Here is a 20,978-nt window from a genome sequence, read left to right on the forward strand (position 1 = left end):
TTCCCTTTCAGCTGCTTCATTATTAGTGTATAGCAATGCAACAGATTTCTGTACATTGATTTTGTATCCTGTGACTTTAATGAATTCATTGATCAGTTCTAGTATTTTTTTGGTGGTGTTTTTAGGGCTTTCCATATACGGTATCAGGTTATCTGCAAATAGTGAGAAATTTACTTCTTCCTTTCCAATTTGGATGCCCTTTATTTATTTTATTTATCTTTTGTTTGGAAGATGTACTTGTAATTAAGTATTTGCTAGGAATTTTTTTTTTGTGGTAAAATATACTTAACATACTATTTACCATTGTAACCATTTACAAGCATACAATTCAGTGGCCTTATGAATTTTGAAGCTCTTCTCTCTATAAGACTGTCAAGCAAAAAGCCATCACAGTTATAAATTATGCTTATATTTTTTAGAAGAATGGCTTCCCTCCTCCCATTTTCTCCCTCTTCCATTTTTGTGGTACTAAATCAAGGGAAAATCAAGTTTACCCATGTTAGCATAATGCTAAGTGAATAATTTGACACCCTGTCTTCTCTTCAACAACGTATATGAAATGACTTGTTACACCCTCCCTATCCCCACTCTGTAATTCTCTGACTCTTGAATAGGATTATCCTCTTTTGAGGATGAAAACTATGAAGATCAAGATAATTATTAATAGGAACTTATAAACCCTTAACATCAGTGCATCTTACTCTGAAAACTTTGTGTTCGTGGACCCATTTTATTTTTAGCTTTGTATCCCTCCTCGCTTCTGTTTGTCACCAGGCCATGGGTGTACATTTTTCTCTAAAAATCAGATGCCACTATGCTCTGATCTAGCCACATGTCCTCTCGTGTACCGTCATGCTACATGTTTGACGGTGGTAAGTTCTTTGTAAAATAAAGTTAAAAATATACAGGTTGATTTTCAGGTGCAGTTTTATATTCCTTGTTTCTAGAAGCTTCAGTGTCAGTGTGAACATAACACCTGTGGAGAGAGCTGCAATAGGTGTTGTCCGGGATATCACCAGCAGCCGTGGCGGCCTGGCACCATTTCTTCCGGTAACACATGTGAAAGTAAGTCCACTGAGGATTGGAAGAATGTCGTTGTTTTCCTCCTTAATATGCTTTATGCTTCTATGCTTAATACGCTTAATATGCTTAATAACTCTATGATGACCTGACATTTGTAATCAGTACATAACCCGTTTCCTTAACTCTTCAAATAGTTCCCAAAGCTACATATTACCTTAATACAACTCAGTGTTAAGGCCTACGTGTATCTTTTGGGATTTGCTGTTTTATCTAAAGTTCCCCTTCCCATATATTAATTTATTCTTTATTAATTTGGGTTTAATTTTTTTAATGTTTATTTATTTTTGAGAAAGAGACAGTGTGAGTGGGGGAGGGGCAGAGAGAGAGAAGGGAACAGAGGATCTAGAGTGGGCTCTGTGCTGAGAGCAGAAAGCCCGATGTGGGACTCAAACTCGTGAACCATGAGATCATGACCTGAGCTGAAGTCAGACTCTTAACTGATGGAGCCACCCAGATGCCCTTAATTTGGGTTTAGTTTTAATTTTAATTTTTATTTTCTTAACATTTATTTATTTTTGAGACAGAGAGAGACAGAGCATGAACGGCGGAGGGGCAGAGAGAGAGGGAGACACAGAATCGGAAGCAGGCTCCAGGCTCCGAGCCATCAGCCCAGAGCCTGACACGGGGCTCGAACTCGCGGATCGTGAGATCGTGACCTGAGCCGAAGTCGGACGCTTAACCGACTGAGCCACCCAGGCACCCCATTTTGGGTTTAATTTTTTTTTTTTTTTTAACGTTTATTTATTTTTGAGACAGAGAGAGACAGAGCATGAATGGGGGAGGGGCAGAGAGAGAGGGAGACACAGAACTGGAAGCAGGCTCCAGGCTCCGAGCTGTCAGCCCAGAGCCCGACGCGGGGCTCGAACTCACGGTCCGTGAGATCGTGACCTGAGCTGAAGTCGGACGCTTAACCGACTGAGCCACCCAGGCGCCCCGAGGGTTTAATTTTTAAATAGGCAATTTATTCACACGGTTCCAACATCTACCAATATACACAAATACGTGGTGGAAAGTATTACTTCCACCCCATCTCCAACCTTCCCACTTAAAAAAATTTTTTTAATGTTTATTTATTCTTGAGAGAGAGAGAGAGACAGACAGACAGAGCATGAGCAGGGGAGAGGCAGAGAGAGAGACACACACACAGAATTCCAAGCAGGCTCCAGGCTCTGAGCTGTCGGCACAGAGCCTGATGCGGGGCTTGAACTCACGAGCTGTGAGATCATAACCTGAGCTGAAGTCGGACGCTTAACGGACCGAGTCACCCAGGCGCCCCATCCTTCCCACTTTTTACTATTTCCTACTGTGTTCTTCCTGGAATTTTTATGCAAATAAAGCCTACATCAACATATTCCTACCCCAACCTAGTGTGGACACAGAACCTGACATGCGATGCATGCCATTCTCCACATCGCTTTTCTATTTAACGATACGTGCAATATGAAATGCTGTTCTCATTTATAAATTTTATTTTATTTTAATTCTAGTGTAATTAACGTACAGCGTTATGTTAGTTTCAGGTGTACAATATAGTGATTCACAATTCTACACGTTACTCAGTGCTCATCATGATGAGTGAGCTCTTAATCCCCTTCACCTATTTCACCCCCCCCCCCCCCCCACCCACCTCCACTCTCGGAACCATCACATTGTTCGCTATCAATGCTGTTTTTAAAAACAGGAACACTGAATTCCATTAAATGGATGCAACGTAATTAAAATAGCTACCTGTCCATGAATAGTTTGGGTGTTACCAGTCTTTTGTTAACACCAATAGTGGTGCAGCAATTAGCCCTATATATATCATTCGTAAGTGCCAAGTACTTCCGCAGGATACGATCCCGGGAGATAGGGTGAGGGGTCCGGTGGGTGTGCATGTTTATAGTTTTGACAGCTACTTCCATTGTCCTCCATAAGATTTCCCATATCCTATTAAAATGACCTATTCTGGAATTTTAATTTAATTTGCAGTCATGGAAACTTAGGGAGGGAAGGGTTTTCTTTATATAGGACATAATAAATATATGAATTGAGATGTTAAAATTCTCCTAGAGTGTAATTGTCACAATAAAGCCCAAGACTGTTACTATGATGGAAATGTTGCAAATCAGAGGAGAAGCTTGAATACCGCGGGACAGTTCAGAGGAGGCGGGGTGTGCATCAGCTGCCTGCAGAACACCATGGGAATCAACTGTGAAACCTGTATCGATGGATATTACAGACCACACGACGTAAGAGTGTTTCTTCGCCATAGCTGAATTTCGCTGCCTTGTCAAGGTGGAAGAGAGACTTCACCAAGTGTCGTCTTCAGTATTGGAAACTCACTTCCTTTTGGGATGTTTCATTTATATTCTTTTTATGCCAGTAGCGTTTTTCAGACATCAGCTTCCTACTCGATCTGTCCTGTTCTCTTGCTCAGAGTAGGATGGCCACTTGTTATTTAACTTGGATGGGGAGGGGGGGCTACTGGCTGTGTGATCTTGGTTTTGTAACACTAACTGTGAATGTGGAGTCAGCCAAGAACTATCACAGCTGTATCTTGGCTGTGCCTCCCTGGTTGACTTGATATGCAGCTACGACCTGGCTCCCTGTGGCGGTCTGGTCTGGGTGATGCTCCTGTATGACTGTGAGAGAGAGAGCAGAGCATGGGCAGCCACGTAGCCATGGTCACGGGAAAGGATGACACTCCGCTAATGATATTACCTCCTGTCCCATTACAAAACTGTTTGGGGCTTTCTGGCTTGAGCTCACCTTATTTTCCTGAGACACACCCTCCTTGGGTACACAAAATCATTATGATCGTCACATCTTGAATAAAAAGGCGATCCCTTGTCATTGGTATTGTTATTATTGCTAATATCGCTATTGTTTTTAGTGAGATAATCCAGGACAAACTCTGCCTTTCAGGTATCTCCTTATGATGACAACCCTTGTCGTCCCTGTGAATGTGACCCTTTTGGGTCCCTCAGTTCTGTCTGTATTAAGGATAAGCCTCAATCTGGCTTACACAAAGGTAAGTACTTGATTCGTTTTTGTGCTTGAATTGATTGTGTGTGTGTGTGTGTGTGTGTGTGTGTGTGTGTGAGATTTGTACCTGGTGGAACTGTTACCTTTGGATAGCAATTGGATGATATGATCCTCTATCAATTATTCTGTTCACAAAACACTTATGAAGCACTTACTATGTGTCAGGCGATGTTTTTAGAACCCAGGAATATGTACTTGAACATGATGATCAAAATTCCTGCTCACAGGTAGACAAACAAGTACACGCGTAATGTAACTCCAGGTAGGGATGAAGGCTATGGGTATAAAGCAAAATTAGGAATCATGATTGGAGGAGGATGAGGTGTAAAGGGGGCAACGCTGGGTGATGAAATGACATTTGAGCAGGTAATTGCGTGTTTGATGAGAGAAGAAGTAAGGCTCAGTTTAAAGCCAAATGGGAACACAGTAAATAGCAATGCCTCTATTTAGTCCTTAGAAGACACTCACAAGGCTTTTGCATACATCATCTGGCAGAGCAAACAAATTCTCCTGCTAACTTTGCAAATGTCAGTGTTCTTTCTGTTTCAAACACTGGCAAAGGACTTGCGAATACCAGAATCTCCTGAAAAGGTTGCATTTTTCAACGATTTCTGTGACCTTATCCAATTCTCAGTCACTAGCAGTTAAAATGGCTATCGATCCACAGGGAAGGATGTGCCAACTGTGGGGCCCGAAATGTGGAGGGTAATTTACAGAACTGAATTAATCCCTACATGTGACTGGTGATGGGAACCTAATGCTAATGAGGGTGATGTTGATTGTAGCGACAATTACCCTTGATTGGGCTCATTTTAAAAAATGTATCATTTAAGCATTCAACCATAGCAGAAATTATTTAACGCATTTTATAAGCAAGGAAACTAGCGCAAAGCAGTTAATAAACTTGGCTGAGGTTACACAACTAGAAAGTTTCAAAGCTGGCATTAAAGCAGAGATACTGCTCACTGCCCTTTACCATTTGTCTTGTGCTTTCAAAACAAAACAAAACAAAACAAAACAAAACAAAACAAAACAAAACAAAACAAAACGTTGTATTGTGATACACTTCACTAGCATACAATTCACCCATTTAAAGTGTCGGTTTGGTATATTCATGATTACAACCGTCAAGGCAGCCTAATATTAGACCATTTTCATCGCTGTTACCTGTTGGTAATCATTCCCCATTTCCCTCCGCACCCTCCACCGCAGCCCTAGGCAACCGCTAATCTACTTTCTCTCTGTAAATTTGCCTATTCTGGACATTTCATATAAATAGAACCATACAATATATGGTCTTTTGAAACTGGCTTCTTAGCATAATGTTTTCAAGGTTTATCCGTGTTGTAGCATCTATCAGTACGTTAGTCCTTTTCTTTTCTGAATACTACTCCATTGCATTTATATACCACATTTTATATATCCATTCATCAGTTGATGAGTATTTCATTTGTTTCCACTTTCTGGTTATTAGGAATAATGCTGCTACAAACATCCCTGTGTAACTTCTTTGTGGATGTATGTTTTCATTTTTCTTAGGTAAAAGGTTAGGAGTGGAATTGCTGGGTCATAGAGTAACTCCCTGCTTAATATTTTGAAGACGTACCGAACTGTTTTCCAAAGTCATGGCACCGTTTTACCTTCTCACTAGCCTGTTTCTCATCTCTGTTTTCTTTTTTTAAACCATGGGTTGACAAACTATGGTCCAAGTGCCGTAGCTGGCACACCGCCTGTTTTTGTATATAAAGTTTTATTGGAACAGAGCGATGCCCATCTGTTTATGTATTATGCATGGCTGCTTTGAAACAGTCATGGCAGAGGGGCGCCTGGGTGGCTCGGTCGGTTAAGCGTCCGACTTCGGCTCAGGTCATGATCTCGCGGTCCGTGAGTTCGAGCCCCGCGTCAGGCTCTGTGCTGACAGCTCAGAGCCTGGAGCCTGTTTCAGATTCTGTGTCTCCCTCTCTCTCTGCCCCTCCCCCATTCATGCTCTGTCTCTCTCTGTCTCAAAAATAAATAAACGTTAAAAAAAAAAAAAGGAACAGTCATGGCACAGTTGGGTAGTTGCAACAGCAATCCTTTGGTCAAAAAGTTTGGAATATTTCGTGTCTGGCCCTTTACAGAAATAGTTTGCCAACCCCTACTTTACTTTTTACTCTCCTGATGGGCCATCACTATCCTTTTCTTCCCAGGGAAGTGGCCAGGTCAATGTCCATGCAAGGAAGGCTACGCAGGAGAAAAATGTGATCACTGCCAATTTGGTTATAAGGCTTACCCAGCCTGTGTCCGCTGTGAGTGTAGCCGGGCTGGCAGTGTGAACGAGGACCCATGCTCAGAGCCCTGTCTCTGCAAGGTATGTGTGGGGGTTAAAGGTGACCCTGAGTTTCCTTTGAGGTGTGCAAGAAAGGAACACATTCCACAGGCTCAGAAGATCAGTTCTTGAGCAAGGCAGCAAGATTTAAATAGAACTCTCCTTCCCCGCACCTTCCTGACAAGCATGAGGTTATGTCACATCCATGTCCTCGGACTTAGATAGGCACGCCCAGTTTGGGTTTTTTTTGGTGGCTTCTGGGCAATGGCCACATAGTCCAGAGGTATTTCTGTGACTTCCAAGATGAAACCAAATACTGCATTTCTGAAGCCTGGGCCATTAACCTCATGTATGACATCCTTTTCCAGCTTAATGTTTAGAGGAGAACCAGGTAAATACTAAATTTATAAGAACATAAATTAAAGGCAGATACGTTATTGTAGATTTCTCTTAAAAAGGAATTGGACAGAGGGGGTGCCTGGATGGCTCAGTCAGTTAAGCTGACCCTTGGTTTCAGCTCAGGTCGTGATTTCACAGTTTGTGCGTTCAAGCCCTACGTCAGGCTCTGTGCTGACAGTATAGAGTCTGATTGGGATTCTCCCTCTGTTCCTCTCTCTGCCCCTACCCCACTCTCGCTCTCTCTCTGTCTCCAAATAAATAAATAAATATTTTAAAAAAGGAGTTGGACAGGAGTACCTGGGTGACTCAGTCAGTTAAGCATCCGATTTCTTGATTTTGGCTCAGGTCATGATCTCATGGTTTGTGAGATCGAGCCCTGAGTTGGGCTCTGCCCTGACACAGCATGGAGCCCGCTTGGAATTCTCTCTCTCCTTTTCTCTGCCCTCCCCTGCTTGTGCTTGCTCATGGTGCACTCTTTCACTCTTTCTCTGTCTCTGTCTCTCAGAATAAATAAATAAACTTTAAAAAAAGGGATTGGAGGGGTTCCTGGGTGGCTCGGTCAGTTAAGTGTTTGACTTCAGCTCAGGTCATGATCTCACGGTTCATGAGTTCAAGCCCCACATTGGGCTGTGTGCTGACAGCTCGGAGCCTGGAGCCTGCTTCAGATTCTGTGTCTCCCTCTCTCTGCCCCTCTTCCACTCATACTCTGTCTCTGTCTCTCAAAAATGAATAAACGTTAAAAATAAAGTTTAAAAAAAAGGAATTAGACAGTGATAAAAACATATTAATTGGGTACCAGGGTGGTAGAGCTTTTTTGCTATCTGATATTAATATCCATTTCCTCATGATAACCATAATTGTAGGACTTCCCATTGTATCTTATGTGCTTCTTCCTATGTAATCAGAGTCTTAGGCACATGTTATAAGTGACTGAAAATAGTCTTGAGCATTTATCAATAAGACAATTACATAGCACTCTTCAGATTTTAAGATTCTTTAAAGACTAGCAAAAATGGGAGACTTAAAACAAAACAATATGAAAAAAGCCATTTCAAAATAATGACCAAGCTCTGAGATCCTGACCCTCATTCTTGACTACAAAATTAAATGGTAATTATTTGAAAATATGTGTCCTGGAATTAATGACGTCATGAGGCTTTACATTTACTTTGAGCATCTATTTATTTACCTGTTTCTCTGGATCACCAAATGCCTTTCTTGTTAATGTCATGTTAATGTCACTTAATTCCGTCTACCTAGAACACACTGGTTTCAAAGCTAATCTTTTCTCTAACGTGCAGGAAAATGTTGAAGGGGAAAATTGTGACCTCTGCAAGCCAGGATTCTATAACTTGAAGGAGAGAAACCCCGAGGGCTGCTCGGAGTGCTTCTGCTTTGGCGTTTCTGATGTCTGCGACAGCCTTTCTTGGTCCATCAGTCAGGTGCGGGTACCTTCCCGGAGCCAGGATTTAAGAATCGAGCCATCTCAAATGAGCTGTCTGGGAGCTGTGTTCTAAAGCATGGAGGCTGCCTTTCCCTGTAATACCCCTCTTGGCAGTTTGGAATGACATTGGCATAGATCAGAGGCAGCTTACTACTAAAGTGTCACAAAAGTTTCTTTCCTGGTCATGTGTTTGTTCCTACATACATTTCCCTATCCAAACAATACGATATTATGGTATCGTAGAATGTATCACGTTTAAATTTCTCCTGTGGGGAAATGTATCAGGTTGTGGGGTCAGATCTCACCACATCTGCTCCACACTGGTCTCGGGCCAGGAAGCACATCAGGACAAGGGCTTATGCAGAATTTTCTAGTTCAGAGAACCTGGTGAGGGTAGGAACAACAGTGAGTGACATAGGGATTATGAGGAAAGGTAGCCTCAGTTGTTCTGGGAGTGGGAAGTCCTAGGGGGATGCCACGTGGTGCCTTGGGAGGACAGTGTGATGGCTGGGGGTTAGGGAGGACTGTAGGGCATAGGGCTCATCCATGGGAACCACCTTGCCTCCCCATGGCCCATCTCGGGAGACTGGTATTCAGGGAGGGGTTGGGGGTTGCTAGTCCCTGACTCTCCTTGCCCTCCCTCTCCCCTCCCTCCGTCACTGGCAGGTTAGGAGGAGTGGGAACCACATAGGGGAGGGAGTGGGAATCTCAGTCAGTACCTGGGAATGAAGGTGAATCCCTGTGGCCACCATGCTGGTGCGATGGCTTGTCCTCTCTTTGTAGGTGACAAATTGGGAGGATAGGATCTGGAGGTTATACTGATATACTTTTCAGCTTGTTGGTAAAAAACAGGAAGCAATGATGAAGAAATCAGAGTTAGCAAAAGACATTTTGTTCAATGCATTTACTAAGGTCTTTGCCATTTTTTTTTTAATCTAAGATATATATCCGTGGCCTTGACAATTTTGCTCACCTACCTGGCTATAATTGATCTGGATTGAGGAGTGTTTGACTCGTTCTCAGGTCTTCTCGGCCCTTTGACAGGTAGAAGGGTCATGGGTCGTGTGGTTCTGTGGCCACAGTGTGTTAGCTCTGTCCCTAGCTAAGCTTTCTGGATCTGTTTCTTCACCGTGAGGATTTCTGGGTGAAACCTAAGATGACTTCTATCTCGTATTCCTGAATTCTGAATCTTTTTTTAAGGTGAAAGACATGTCTGGGTGGCTTGTCACCGACCTGATCAGTCCGAGCAAGATCCCATCTCAGCAAGACGCACTGGGTGGGCGTCATCAGATTAGCATCAACAACACGGTGGCCACGCAGAGGCTGACTTCCGAGTATTACTGGTCGGCACCGGAGGCCTACCTCGGAAATAAGGTAGGGCCATCATCGGAAGTAACAGCTTGGACAAAGATCTCAAAGCACGTTAAGAAAGAACGTAACTTGGCACTTTAAGTCGTCTTATGGTCACTTGAGGGTTTGACAGAAAATTACACAGCATTTACTTACACTTGCCTGACCCACATGGTCTTGCTTATCCTTACTTGACTTTATTACATCATTAAAAGACGGACTTTTTACTCGGCCATATCGGTCATAAGCAGTCTGTTGTAGGAAGCCTGGTCCCCTCCTCCCCTGACAGACTTTCTACTTTGCTCTGGGTCCCTGGATCACGTGGGCCTGTGTGAAGTGTCGGTCACATTCCTGCTTTGTCTGGTTAGCCCTGTACATACCTTGGCCCCATGGCACGGTAGTGAGCCTGGCACGTAGGAGGTACTCAGGCAGGGAGGGCTGCGCTGTGAGGCTGGGGCACTGCCGGTTTCAGCGTCAGGACAGACTGTCTCTCACCTAACATCCACAGTCAGCGACAGATAGAGTACTTTCCATTTGAAGAAAATGCAAAATGGTGGTTCCGTGAGGCAGAAATTTGGTTGCTGTGACTTAAGTCTCCCCTCAATGCTGTTGTCCCCTTCCTCCTCACCAATAACGCCTTCTCCCCAGATTCGGATGACCTGGGAATATACTCAGTGGAATCCATCTCAGTAACGCGAGCTCTGTGTTCACCTTCGCCACGCGTTCAGTTTGTTTTAAAGTCATGGTATGTTGGGGCGCCTGGGTGGCTCAGTCGGCTGAGCGGCCGACTTCAGCTCAGGTCATGATCTCACAGTTCGTGAGTTTGAGCCCCGCGTCGGGCTCTGTGCTGACAGCTCAGAGCCCGGAGCCTGCTTTCGATTCTGGGTCTCCCTCTCTCTTTGCCCCTCCCCCACTTGTGCCACGTCTCTGTCTCTCAAAAATAAATAAACATTAAAAAATTTTTTCTTCTTTAAATAAAAAAATAAAGTAATGGTATGTTTCATCGTAGTGTAGGTTTTTTAGCTTGGTAAGCTTCTGTTTCATTTGTTGGTTATATTTTAATTTTAGATTTTGTTTTACTTAGATTTAGTAAGTTTTAGTTAGATTTTACTTACTTACTAAGTTTTACTTAGATTTTACTTACTTACTAAGTTTTACTTACATTTTAGTAAAATCTTGTTTTACCTTAGATTTAGGTTTAAGTGGTGCTTATTTTGAAAATGATTCCTTTTCCCATCAAATTATAATCCTAGAAGATGTACTCTGTTTATGTGATCTTATTACCAATAGTCAGTGATTTCTTTTTTTCTGTTAAGATCGCCTCTCCGATTCTGTGGTGCAAAGACTAGATTCTGAACATGATATTGTTGTAACATACCTGTCGCAAAGAAAATCTCCACTTTACATTAGAGGCTATGACCAGGAAGATAAAGCTTTTGTCTTTCTTCTGGCAGATGAGACAGGTTCCTTATTGTTCTCCTACAATCAGGCGGTGAGATCAGAATGTTGGGGTTATTGTCATGGATTTAACTCCTAAATCCTAGAGGATTTAAGTGAAGTACATGTCTATTGTGTGATTCACAGGAGTTTATTTATGCTAATTAACCTTAGGGTCTCTAAGAAGGAGTACATCTTTCTTCTGTCCACTTAAATTATATCCTGCATCGAGACGCCTAGGTGGCTCAGTCAGTTCCACTTCTGACAGCTCAGGTCATGGTCTTGTGGTTCGTGAGTTCGAGCCCCGCATCAGGCTCTTTGCTGTTAAACTTCAGATCCTCTGTCTCCCTCTCTCTCTGTCCCTCCCTCCTCTCTCTCTCTCTCAAAAATAAACATTAAAAAATTATGTCCTGCCTTATGGTAACATCAATTAAACAAAATATTCTTGTAATATGCTTTCTTTTCACTGGCTTAATGTGAACCTCCTTACATACTGTGGCCACTTGGACACCTTGTCGCCTGGTTGTTTCCCGATGGATCCTAGCCACCACTTTCTCTTGCTGAGGGGCTATGATCATTTGCCCTTGGTGTTCACGCTCGCTTACATGTTTCAGCTGACTGCTTTTGGTGGATTCCTGAAGTACACAGTGTCCTATGATATTCCAGTGGAGACAGTGGATGGCGACCTCATGTCGCACACCGATGTCATCATCAAGGTAGGTGCTCTCACGCTGCTTTGCTGTGGAGCTCAAGGGCTTAGTTGGGTGACAGTTTTGTGACTCCGAGTAGATAAGGGAGGCTCTAGTAGCAAGGAGCGCTTGGCCGGGTGGCCATTCAGCAGTGCTTTGCCTCATCTGGAAACTGACCAGACTGAGTGTCTCTGGGTCCATTTCCGGAACTGCCTCAGGGGAGCACGCGCGGCTCTTCCCTGGATCCTGGAAGCTGACACATCTTTTCACATTTAAAAGGGAGACAGGTGTTTGTCTTGATGTTGGAACTGCCTTGTCAGCCATTTGAGTCCCTCTGTCTCCTCCTGCCACGTTGGCCCCCATATGAATGGTTAGGTGACAGCACCCGGCAGTGTGGGGACAGGACATGCGGTGCCATTTTTGTTCTCAGCCTCTGTCCCTAATCCTGTCCCCTCACTCTTCTCCTCCCCCGTCACCAAAAGACCCAGCTCAGCCTCCCCAGTAGTTTTCCCAAAGGTACGAAACCACTTCAGATTCTAGTCTGTACCTTTAATGACTGAAATCTCCCTGTCCAGCCTGCGTGGGGTGGGAACAGTGTGACATAAAGCATTTTTGTGAATGGCAATTTATGAAAGCTAGAGGTATTTTTACATACTTTTTCTACTTTTGCTCTTCAGTTAAAGATTATGGGTGTCATGGGCGCCTGGGCTCAGTCAGTTGAGCGTCCAGCGTCAGCTCAGGTCATGATCTCATAGCTCGTGGGTTCGAGCCCCGCGTTGGGCTCTGTCCTGACAGCTCAGAGTCTGGAGGCGGCTTCAGATTCTGACTCCATCTCTCTCTGCCCCTCCCCCACTCACACACTGTCTCTCTCTCTCTCTCTCTCTCTCTCAAATATAAATGAAAACATTTTTTAAAAGTTTAAAGAAAAAGATTAGGTGTGTCAGATTGATTGCTTTGAGGAAAATTGTGGGCGACTATATGCCGTTTCTTTTCTGAGATCCCAGGGAAGGACCCCGTCTTTAGATTTACAGTCTGATTCCCTCTGAGGGTGCTACATTGAAACACCTTTCCTCTGATTGTTCTGGACCAAGAGCTATAGACACAATTACATGTTTACCCTGAGAACCTAAGCACAAATGAAAAGCCATGTTGCTGAATACAAATTTGCTTTTACTTTTTGGCCGTGAAGTTGAATTACAAATATATTTCCTCTTGTTTTGAATGTTAGGGAAATGGACTCACTTTAAGCACCCAGGCTGAGGGCCTGTCATTACAGCCCTATGAAGAGTATTTAAACGTGGTCAGACTTGTGCCAGAGAACTTCCGAGATTTTAATAACAAAAAGGAGATAGATCGTGATCAACTGATGACTGTCCTTGCCAATGTGACACATCTCCTGATCAGAGCCAACTATAATTCTGCAAAAATGGCTCTTTACAGGTGGGTATTGAAAGAGAGGGAAGGGTTTTGGTGAAGGTATTTTAATCTTGTGTTTATCTGTTATTATGCATTTCAAGCATAATATATTTTACTTGATTATTTTAAGGGCACACCTAATGGAACCAGCTGTTGTAAAAATATTTTTATTACTATAATTTTATGGAAGATGTAAGAATAGGTGTCTATGACAAATGTGTGTCTCAGTAAGGAGATAGTCTTGACGTCGGGATCAGAAACGTTTAGGGTGTTTTTCTGAGAACTTCCTGACAAGTTAACAATTGGCTGGACCATCTTGCATCTATCTAGTTTTCACCCTCCCGATGTTAACGGTCTTAGATTTTACTGTCTATTTAAGCTAATGTTCCCATCCTTAGTCTTTTTATTGCTTCTAGAAGGGCAATTTCTGGCAATGCCAGGCTAAGTATAAACATTGGCTACAGCTAAAGCAAACACGGAATTATACATTTAAGGACAATCTCTGTATTCAAGAGAGGATTATTGAATAGATTCGTTTTTTTTGAAGCACTTCAGCTCAGACTGGACAGCATCAGATCCTTCCCACAGCTGTCTGGGCAATCACATGTCTTTCCACCAAATGTTGCAGAGGCTTTCCAGCGAATACTGATGGCTTGCAGAAATCATATTGGTGTGAAAATCTTTACTTACAAAAGTCACATCACCATTTTGCTTGAACAGGCCTTTTTTAAGAATCCACCTTCCTCAAGGTGTTAGATGTCATTTGCCGGTGGGTATCTAAGTCACGTGATGACCCCTATCTATTGGTAGGTTGGATTCTGTCTCTTTGGACACAGCCAGCCCTAACGTTATAGACCTGGCACTGGCCACAGAGGTGGAACACTGCGAATGTCCCCAAGGCTATGCAGGGATCTCCTGTGAGGTAAGGCTTCTCTTATCCCCTTCCTGACCCCTCCCTTTTGTTCTTTCCTAAGGGGAAGAAAGCACCCTGAAGGTAATACAGTGGCCCACACTTGGTTTTTAACTTAGAAACCCCATGTTTGGCTCAGACTTTTACAGGCTATAGGAATATTAGCAAACACATGTTTAAAGAAATCTGGTGCTGCCTGCAGAGGGGGGTTCTGGGGCACCTGGAAATGCTCCGAATTAAGTCTACCCTCTTGCCTTAGTCATCTGGAAAACTGCATGCCATATTTTGCATTTCTAAGGAGGACTGAACTTGATTGTATCTGAATGTTTGCTAATCACCAGCATGCAATCTAGAAAGCACTGGACAAGCCAGGCCCGTTTTGAGACTTTTTTATGGCCCCCAGCTATGTTAACTTAGGTGAGCTCCATCCCACAATGAAGGGTGAGAAAATGCACTTGAGTCATCACTAAAAGTAATCTGTTGGTTAAAAATTTTTTTTTGAAATATATTTTGAAACGATTTGGACATAAGTATTGACAACTTTCTGTGTATTTGGCACTATCCTAACCTCTTTCTGTAGGAAAGAGCTAGGAAGTAGTCACATCAGGTTTCAAGTTCATCTGTGCTGTTAACCACCCCACGGTCCCGCCTCTCCCGTGTTCAAGACTGACTATAATTATGAACATTTGTCATTGGCTGTGATTGTCTGGCAATCATTTTTACAAAGTGAGAACACTGTATTTATGATTCATTTTTATGGATGTTTATCAATTATAAACATTGCAGTTAAGAAAGCTGGCCCATGCTTCATGATGTAAATATTTAATTAAATATTTCTATTGCTTTTTTAAATTTTTTGCAGAGTTGTTTCTTTTTTGATCCAATGAACTTTTTTTTTTTAGATCTGAAACATTTATTCTTAGGCCAAGGAAATGTCTGTAGGTCCTAATTCCTGTGTAGTTAATATTTAACGGGTAAATGACCTCAAGGATACCTTATAGAGTGTGGGTTGTGGAAATAGGAAAGCGGGCAGATCAAGTAAAAGCCTGTCCCAGCTAGACCAAGAGGGGGCAGCAGTGAGCAGTTGCTGCTGGAGAACTCAAAAGTCCACTGGGTTTGGAGAGAAGAGTACTGATGTGCCTACGATGATGGCTCAAGCAAGTGCACGAAGCTTAACACAAATGTTTCAGTGTTTTTGTCAGACAATAGAACAAATTCTTTAATCAAAGGCTGACATAAGGAATCGGGCAGCTATTGGTGGGGAATGGAGTTCTTTTCTTTTTTTTAAGTTTATTTATTTATTTTGAGAGAGAGAGAGAGAGAGAGAGCGAGCACGAGCTGGGGTGGGGCAGAGAGAAGGAGAGACAAAATCCCAAGCAGGCTCTGCACCATCCGCACAGAGCCCAAGGTGGGGCTCAAACTCACGAACCTTGAGATCAGGACCTGAGCTGAGATCAAGAGTCAGACGCCAGCCAGGCGCCCCAGGAATGGAATTCTTGATAGTACTGTAGGGACCACACAGACCCCCACCCCAGTTGGTGCCCACCTGTAGACTAGCCCATTGCCCTTGAGGGGAGTATGGCTGCATGGAGGTATTAGAGGACATTCACAAGGTCAGTATGAATGAATGCATGTGTATATTATTTATATAATGAAAATGCAGTTTTAATACTTTTTGCAACAAGTAAAAACGAAATCCACATCCCTCATCCGTGGCCCCACGGGAGTATGCTGGCCTCCAAAGTCATCACTCCCCAGTCTGCATTCTGAACATGTTTTGTGTCTGGTGTGGCCCTGGGCAGCCCTGTGGCCACGGGTCTGGGTGGTGACTTCACTCCCTCCACTGGCACAGTGGGCCTGGTGCCTAACTGTTCTGTGTTCCAGATTTCATGTCTATCAAACAGAATATTTCTCAGGGTCATCATGAGAATTATGACATTCTCATGACTGTGTCCGGGGCGGTCCCCAGCTCCTCACAGGCAGGGGATGGCCCTGGATACTTCAGAAAGCACACCTGTAATGCTCCATTAAACTGATGCGGTTTGACACCGACCTACGCTTGAAGACTTTGATGGTAATATTTAGTGAGTTATAAGCAGAAGAAAATAAAATCAAGTTGAGAGGAGAATGCCCTCTTGATCGAAACACTGGTTAAGTGGCTGAGTGTTACATGATTTCTAATAATATTGCGGTGGGATACCACTGAAGTACATGCGGACCCATTGTATAGCCACCAGGTTTGGGTGTGCGTGCTTCTACCTTTAAAAAGAAATAAGGGGTTAGTGGGTGGTGGGCGTTGAGGAGGGCACTTGTTGGGATAAGCACTGGGTGTCATATGTAAGCGATGAATCACGGGAATCTACCCCCAAAACCAAGAGCACACTGTATGTTGGCTAACCTGACGATAAATTATATATACATTTGTTTTAATTTAAAAATTAAAAATAAATAAATAATAACAAAAATAAATAAGGAGCTAGATTTATGGTGACGGTTGCACACTTTGGGAAGTTTACTAAAAAATTCATTGAACCGTGCCCTTAAAATGGGAGCATTTTATGGCACGTAGATGATGCCTCGATAAAGAAGTTTGAGGGGGAAAAAGAGAAGTTTCTCTACTTCTAGAAAATGGAGCCGTTTTTGTTTCTAACGTATTGAAAAGAAGATGAGGGGCGCCTGGGTGGCTCAGTTGGTTAAGCGTCCGCTCTTGATTTTGGCTCAGGTCACAGCCTCGAGGTTTCCTGATTTCGAGCCCTGTGTGGGGCTCTGCACTGACAGTGTGGCGCCTGCTTGGAATTCTCTGTCTCCCTCTCTCTCTCCCGCTCCCCCACTCATGCTCGCTCTTTCTGTCTCTCTCTCTCTCTCTCCCCCTCAATAAATAAATAAACTTAAAAAAATTTTAAAATAATAATGAAAAAAGATGATGGTTTCGATAATGTCCAAGGTTGCCTTCACCGGTGTGTGTTACCCGCCCCTCTTTTGCAGTCCTGTCTCCCTGGCTATTATCGTGTGGATGGAATACTCTTTGGAGGAATTTGTCAACCCTGTGAATGCCATGGCCATGCAGCTGAATGCGATATCCACGGCGTTTGCTTTGTGAGTCTGTTCCTAAAACCTTGAGTGCCCCCTCCCACCCATCCCAAAGCCATCTGCTATGCAGAAGTGGTTTTGAACAAAATGCTTCCTTCACAGGAGATTATCCCTGCCCTTGTAGACTCCAAAGGAAATTTGCAGACTTAAGTTCATGTCATAAAATGTTTCCTGCTTCCCCCCGCCACAAACACTCTTTTTTGGAAAAAAAAAAAAAAAAAAAAAAGTTACTTTGGTGAAAACGGAAAAGGGATATATAATTTCTTTGCGGGTTTTTTATTAGAACAACGAATTTACTTTGTAAGATTATAAAGCTATATACAGGTAGAAAATATTATCCACCAATTAAATAAAAAGGATCGGGTGTTTTACATGAAAATGCTAGCATTTTTTAACATATTACACAGCATATCATAAAAGGGATAATAAAATTTCTGATAATCACACTCATTTGTACAATATATAATGCTTCATAGTTGTTAGCTTGGATAAACTCTTCAAACAAATACTTCTTTCATGCAACATGAGTTGAAACATGGCTTGACAAATATGCAGTTAATCTTGAGAATGAACTTTGGGGCAGATACAGGGCAAGACTTGTTTTTTAACTTCAATCAGAAATTCTTTTCGGTTCTTTTGCCCGGAAGCCAGGCCATACTCCTGGGTTCTAATGGATTTACTGCACGTAGATGGAGTGAACACATATGTTAATCAGCTGAGTCTGATTCACCGCAGGGAAACCTTCATACTCCTTCCAAAAGAGATTGATTGAGTCCTAGGGCTAGGGAAAATTAATTATCAGACCCAGGGAGATGCCCTGGATTGCTTATTCTCTCTAGAGCCTGGTTTCTCTTGATTCTGTAAGTAAAGCTTTCATTTTGTTCTTTGTTCCTTTCTTTGTTCTGGGAATGCAAGTGTCTGTAGGAAATGCATAAAATGATGATTTGCACACACACTCAGTGCCTCAGGATCAGTTTCCCAGAGCTTGATGAGGTCGCTGTTTTTTTTAAATGCCTCTGCCTTTCCACGTGCGTTCTCGAGGCCAGCCTTCCAAGGGCCTCTGCCAATAGCGAGGGGTGGTCGGCAGACCGTGGTTGTGGCACCGATGACTTAAGGTACAGGCGAGCTGAAAGGGTGTTTGCACAGGCTTCTATTAATATATATTGACAAAATATAAAAATAGATACCCCCGTTAAAGCGAAGATGCTGATAGCCACTGGCCTTCAAGTTCTAAATATAATAAATGATAATGATTTTTATCATTGAAAAAGTTTTGGAAACCATGTTAGATGTACAGAAAGGTTTACAAAACCAGTGTAGAGAGACCCTGTGCAACCTTCACACATCATCCCCTGATGGTCTTGCATAACCAGAGTCCAGTGACTGAAACTAAGAAATTCACGCTGACAGCATCCCATCCACGGAACTGCGGACTTCACTCCGATTTCGTCAGGTTTTCCACTCATGTCCCATTCCTCTCCAGTGTCAAGCATTTTAGGCAAGAAGACGCGAAGGTGACATGCCCTCTCGGTGCACACTGTCAGGAGCATGCGGTCTGGTCTTCTTCCTGGGGACGTTAGCCTGGGACAGCCGGATAAGGTGGTGACAGTCGGGTTTTTCCACTGTGAGGTTATTTTTCTTTTCCATTCAAGAGAAGATGTTTTTCCTTCCCAAGGAGATGAACATTCTCATCCTTAACATACCAGCTCCTCCAACAGGGCTGGTCACTTAAAGCGATGGTGACTGAGACAGCATTAAAACAGATCCGTGGGGCCTGGCAGTAGTGGTGCCCGGGTGGCTCAGTCGGTTGAACGTCCAACTCTTGATTTCGGCTCAGGTCATGATCCCAAGGTTGTGGGATTGAGCCCTGCGTCTGGCTCTGCACTGAGCGTGGAGCCTGTTAAGTTTCTCTCTCTCTCTCTCTCTCTCTCTCTCTCTCTCTCTCTCCCTCCCTCTCCCCCTTCTGCCCCTCTCCCCTGCTCACACTCTCACTTTCTCTCTCTTTCAAATTAAAAAAGAATCTTAAATGAAAAGAAAAAAACAGACCCTTAGTAGGTTTTTTAGCAGAACTCCATAATGGCTTTCCCAAAGAAAAAGAAAACCCCGTTCTGGCCCTTTGAGCAAAAAATCATATCATACCTATTTTGCAAGTGGACATAATCATCATCAAATTTTCCCCTTAGATGTAGCAGCCGCTGATGGTTCTGGCCCCACCACCACGATGTTTGCAAAAGGGTAGCTCTCCAACTCCAGCACTCCCCCCATGCTTACTGGTTGGCACACAGCCTCCACTCTAAGCAAGAACCCCACACCCCTTTCTTATGTTTACTTATTTACCTACTGATTATCTCTCTGGACTCATGGATTCCAAATTTTCCCAGATTTGACTAGTGGAAGCATACCCAGTAGGGTTTTTTTGTTTATTTGTTTTTTGTTTTTTTTAGAGAGAGAAAGAGAGAGAGAGAGCAGAGGAAGGGGGCAGAGGGAGAGAGAGGGAGATAGAGAATCCTAAGCAGCTTCCACGCCCAGTGCAGAGCCCAAGGCGGGGCTCGAACACACAACCCTGGGGTCATGAGCTGAGCCCAAATCAAGAGTCAGATGCTTAACCAACGGAGCCAACCAGGCGCCCCTACCCAGTAGTTTTTGATTGCATGATGAACATTGTGCATTGTTAAGTTTTTGGATTTTGTCGCTTTCCTTTAAAGAATGTCAGAGTTTGTTTTGGCACGCAGTAAATTACCATAGGTCAGCTTGATTGTCTCCAGGTTTGTTTTTAAGTTTTGTTAGGGTGGGTCTAAAATAACCTCTATTCTAGGGCAGGCTTAACCCTTCTGCAAATGAGTTTTTCTTCTGGGGTCTCTGCTGGGCGCTCTGGGTGTTTAACAAAGATTCTCCATACTGGCCGGTTACAATTCTAGTGTCCCTGGGCTCTGTGTGAGTTCTGAATTTTTCAGCTGACCTCATGGAAACGCGCTCTACACACAAGAAGTTTAGTATTCAGTAGCTATTTGAAGGGGTCTCCCGTGGGGATTTCTGGAGCTCTTATTCTGTGAAGTTCTGGTTCTCTGCCCAAATTCTTGGCAGTTCCAGCCTCCCCATACTCTGACCTCTGTCTGCTCAACTCAGCAAAACCACCTTCTTGCCCACCCCGCCCCCCACAACTCCCTGCCAACTTGGCAAGTGTCTCCGGGCAGAAAGACATGTGGTCGTGGGTTCATCCCATCACCTCCCTTGTCTCAGGTATTTCCGCACCCCTCTGTGGTCCAGTGTCTGAAAGAAGTTGTTCGATATGTTTTGCTCCAGTTTTCTAGTTCTTTCCCACAGACGGGCAAGTCTGGTAGCAGTTCCTCCAACATGGGCTGAAGTGAAATCTTCTCATTTATACAGATTGTGCAAATTACATTTTTTAATTCATTTATCTGGAAACAGGCAACCCCTCCTCATATGACAGGGTTTGGTGACTTGTTTGAGCATTTGATCTTTTTTTTTTTTTTTTCCCCTCCCACTCTGACTTCAAGTTGTTTGTAGATGAATCAGAGAGTCCTTTAAGGAGACCTGAACTGAGTCTTCTCCTCATTCACGTGTTCTAGGCGTGCAAGCACAACACCACCGGGGACCACTGTGAGCAGTGCGCACCGGGCTTCTACGGGCTGCCTTCCCGAGGGACTCCTAGGGACTGCCAGCAGTGTGCCTGCCCCCTCTCCACAGCCTCCAACAAGTAAGCCCGGCAACTCCACCGGTGGGCTCCACCCGGGGCGGCCACAATGTCTATTCAGATGTGCGTTGATTTCTTCAGAGCCAGACTTTGTGTGTGATGAGAGTGTG

The 20,978-nt window shown here is 43.6% G+C and overlaps 1 protein-coding gene across 1 annotated transcript in view; it reads left to right on the forward strand.

The window, feature by feature from the left end:
- The window catches only part of LAMA1 (laminin subunit alpha 1), a 168,294-nt gene that overhangs the window by 64,742 nt on the left and 82,574 nt on the right, over positions 1–20,978 (forward strand). The window contains exons 7-17 of the mRNA XM_081790773.1: positions 948–1,065; positions 3,136–3,314; positions 3,991–4,096; positions 6,300–6,460; positions 8,119–8,259; positions 9,462–9,635; positions 11,663–11,764; positions 12,966–13,177; positions 13,964–14,075; positions 17,049–17,159; positions 20,744–20,871. Of these exons, the coding sequence (XP_081646899.1) occupies positions 948–1,065; positions 3,136–3,314; positions 3,991–4,096; positions 6,300–6,460; positions 8,119–8,259; positions 9,462–9,635; positions 11,663–11,764; positions 12,966–13,177; positions 13,964–14,075; positions 17,049–17,159; positions 20,744–20,871 (1,544 nt within the window). The remainder of the gene's footprint in view (positions 1–947; positions 1,066–3,135; positions 3,315–3,990; positions 4,097–6,299; positions 6,461–8,118; positions 8,260–9,461; positions 9,636–11,662; positions 11,765–12,965; positions 13,178–13,963; positions 14,076–17,048; positions 17,160–20,743; positions 20,872–20,978) is intronic.

Source organism: Panthera onca, chromosome D3 (genome assembly GCF_046562875.1).
Source record: "Panthera onca isolate mPanOnc1 chromosome D3, mPanOnc1 haplotype 2, whole genome shotgun sequence".
NCBI lineage: Eukaryota > Metazoa > Chordata > Mammalia > Carnivora > Felidae > Panthera > Panthera onca.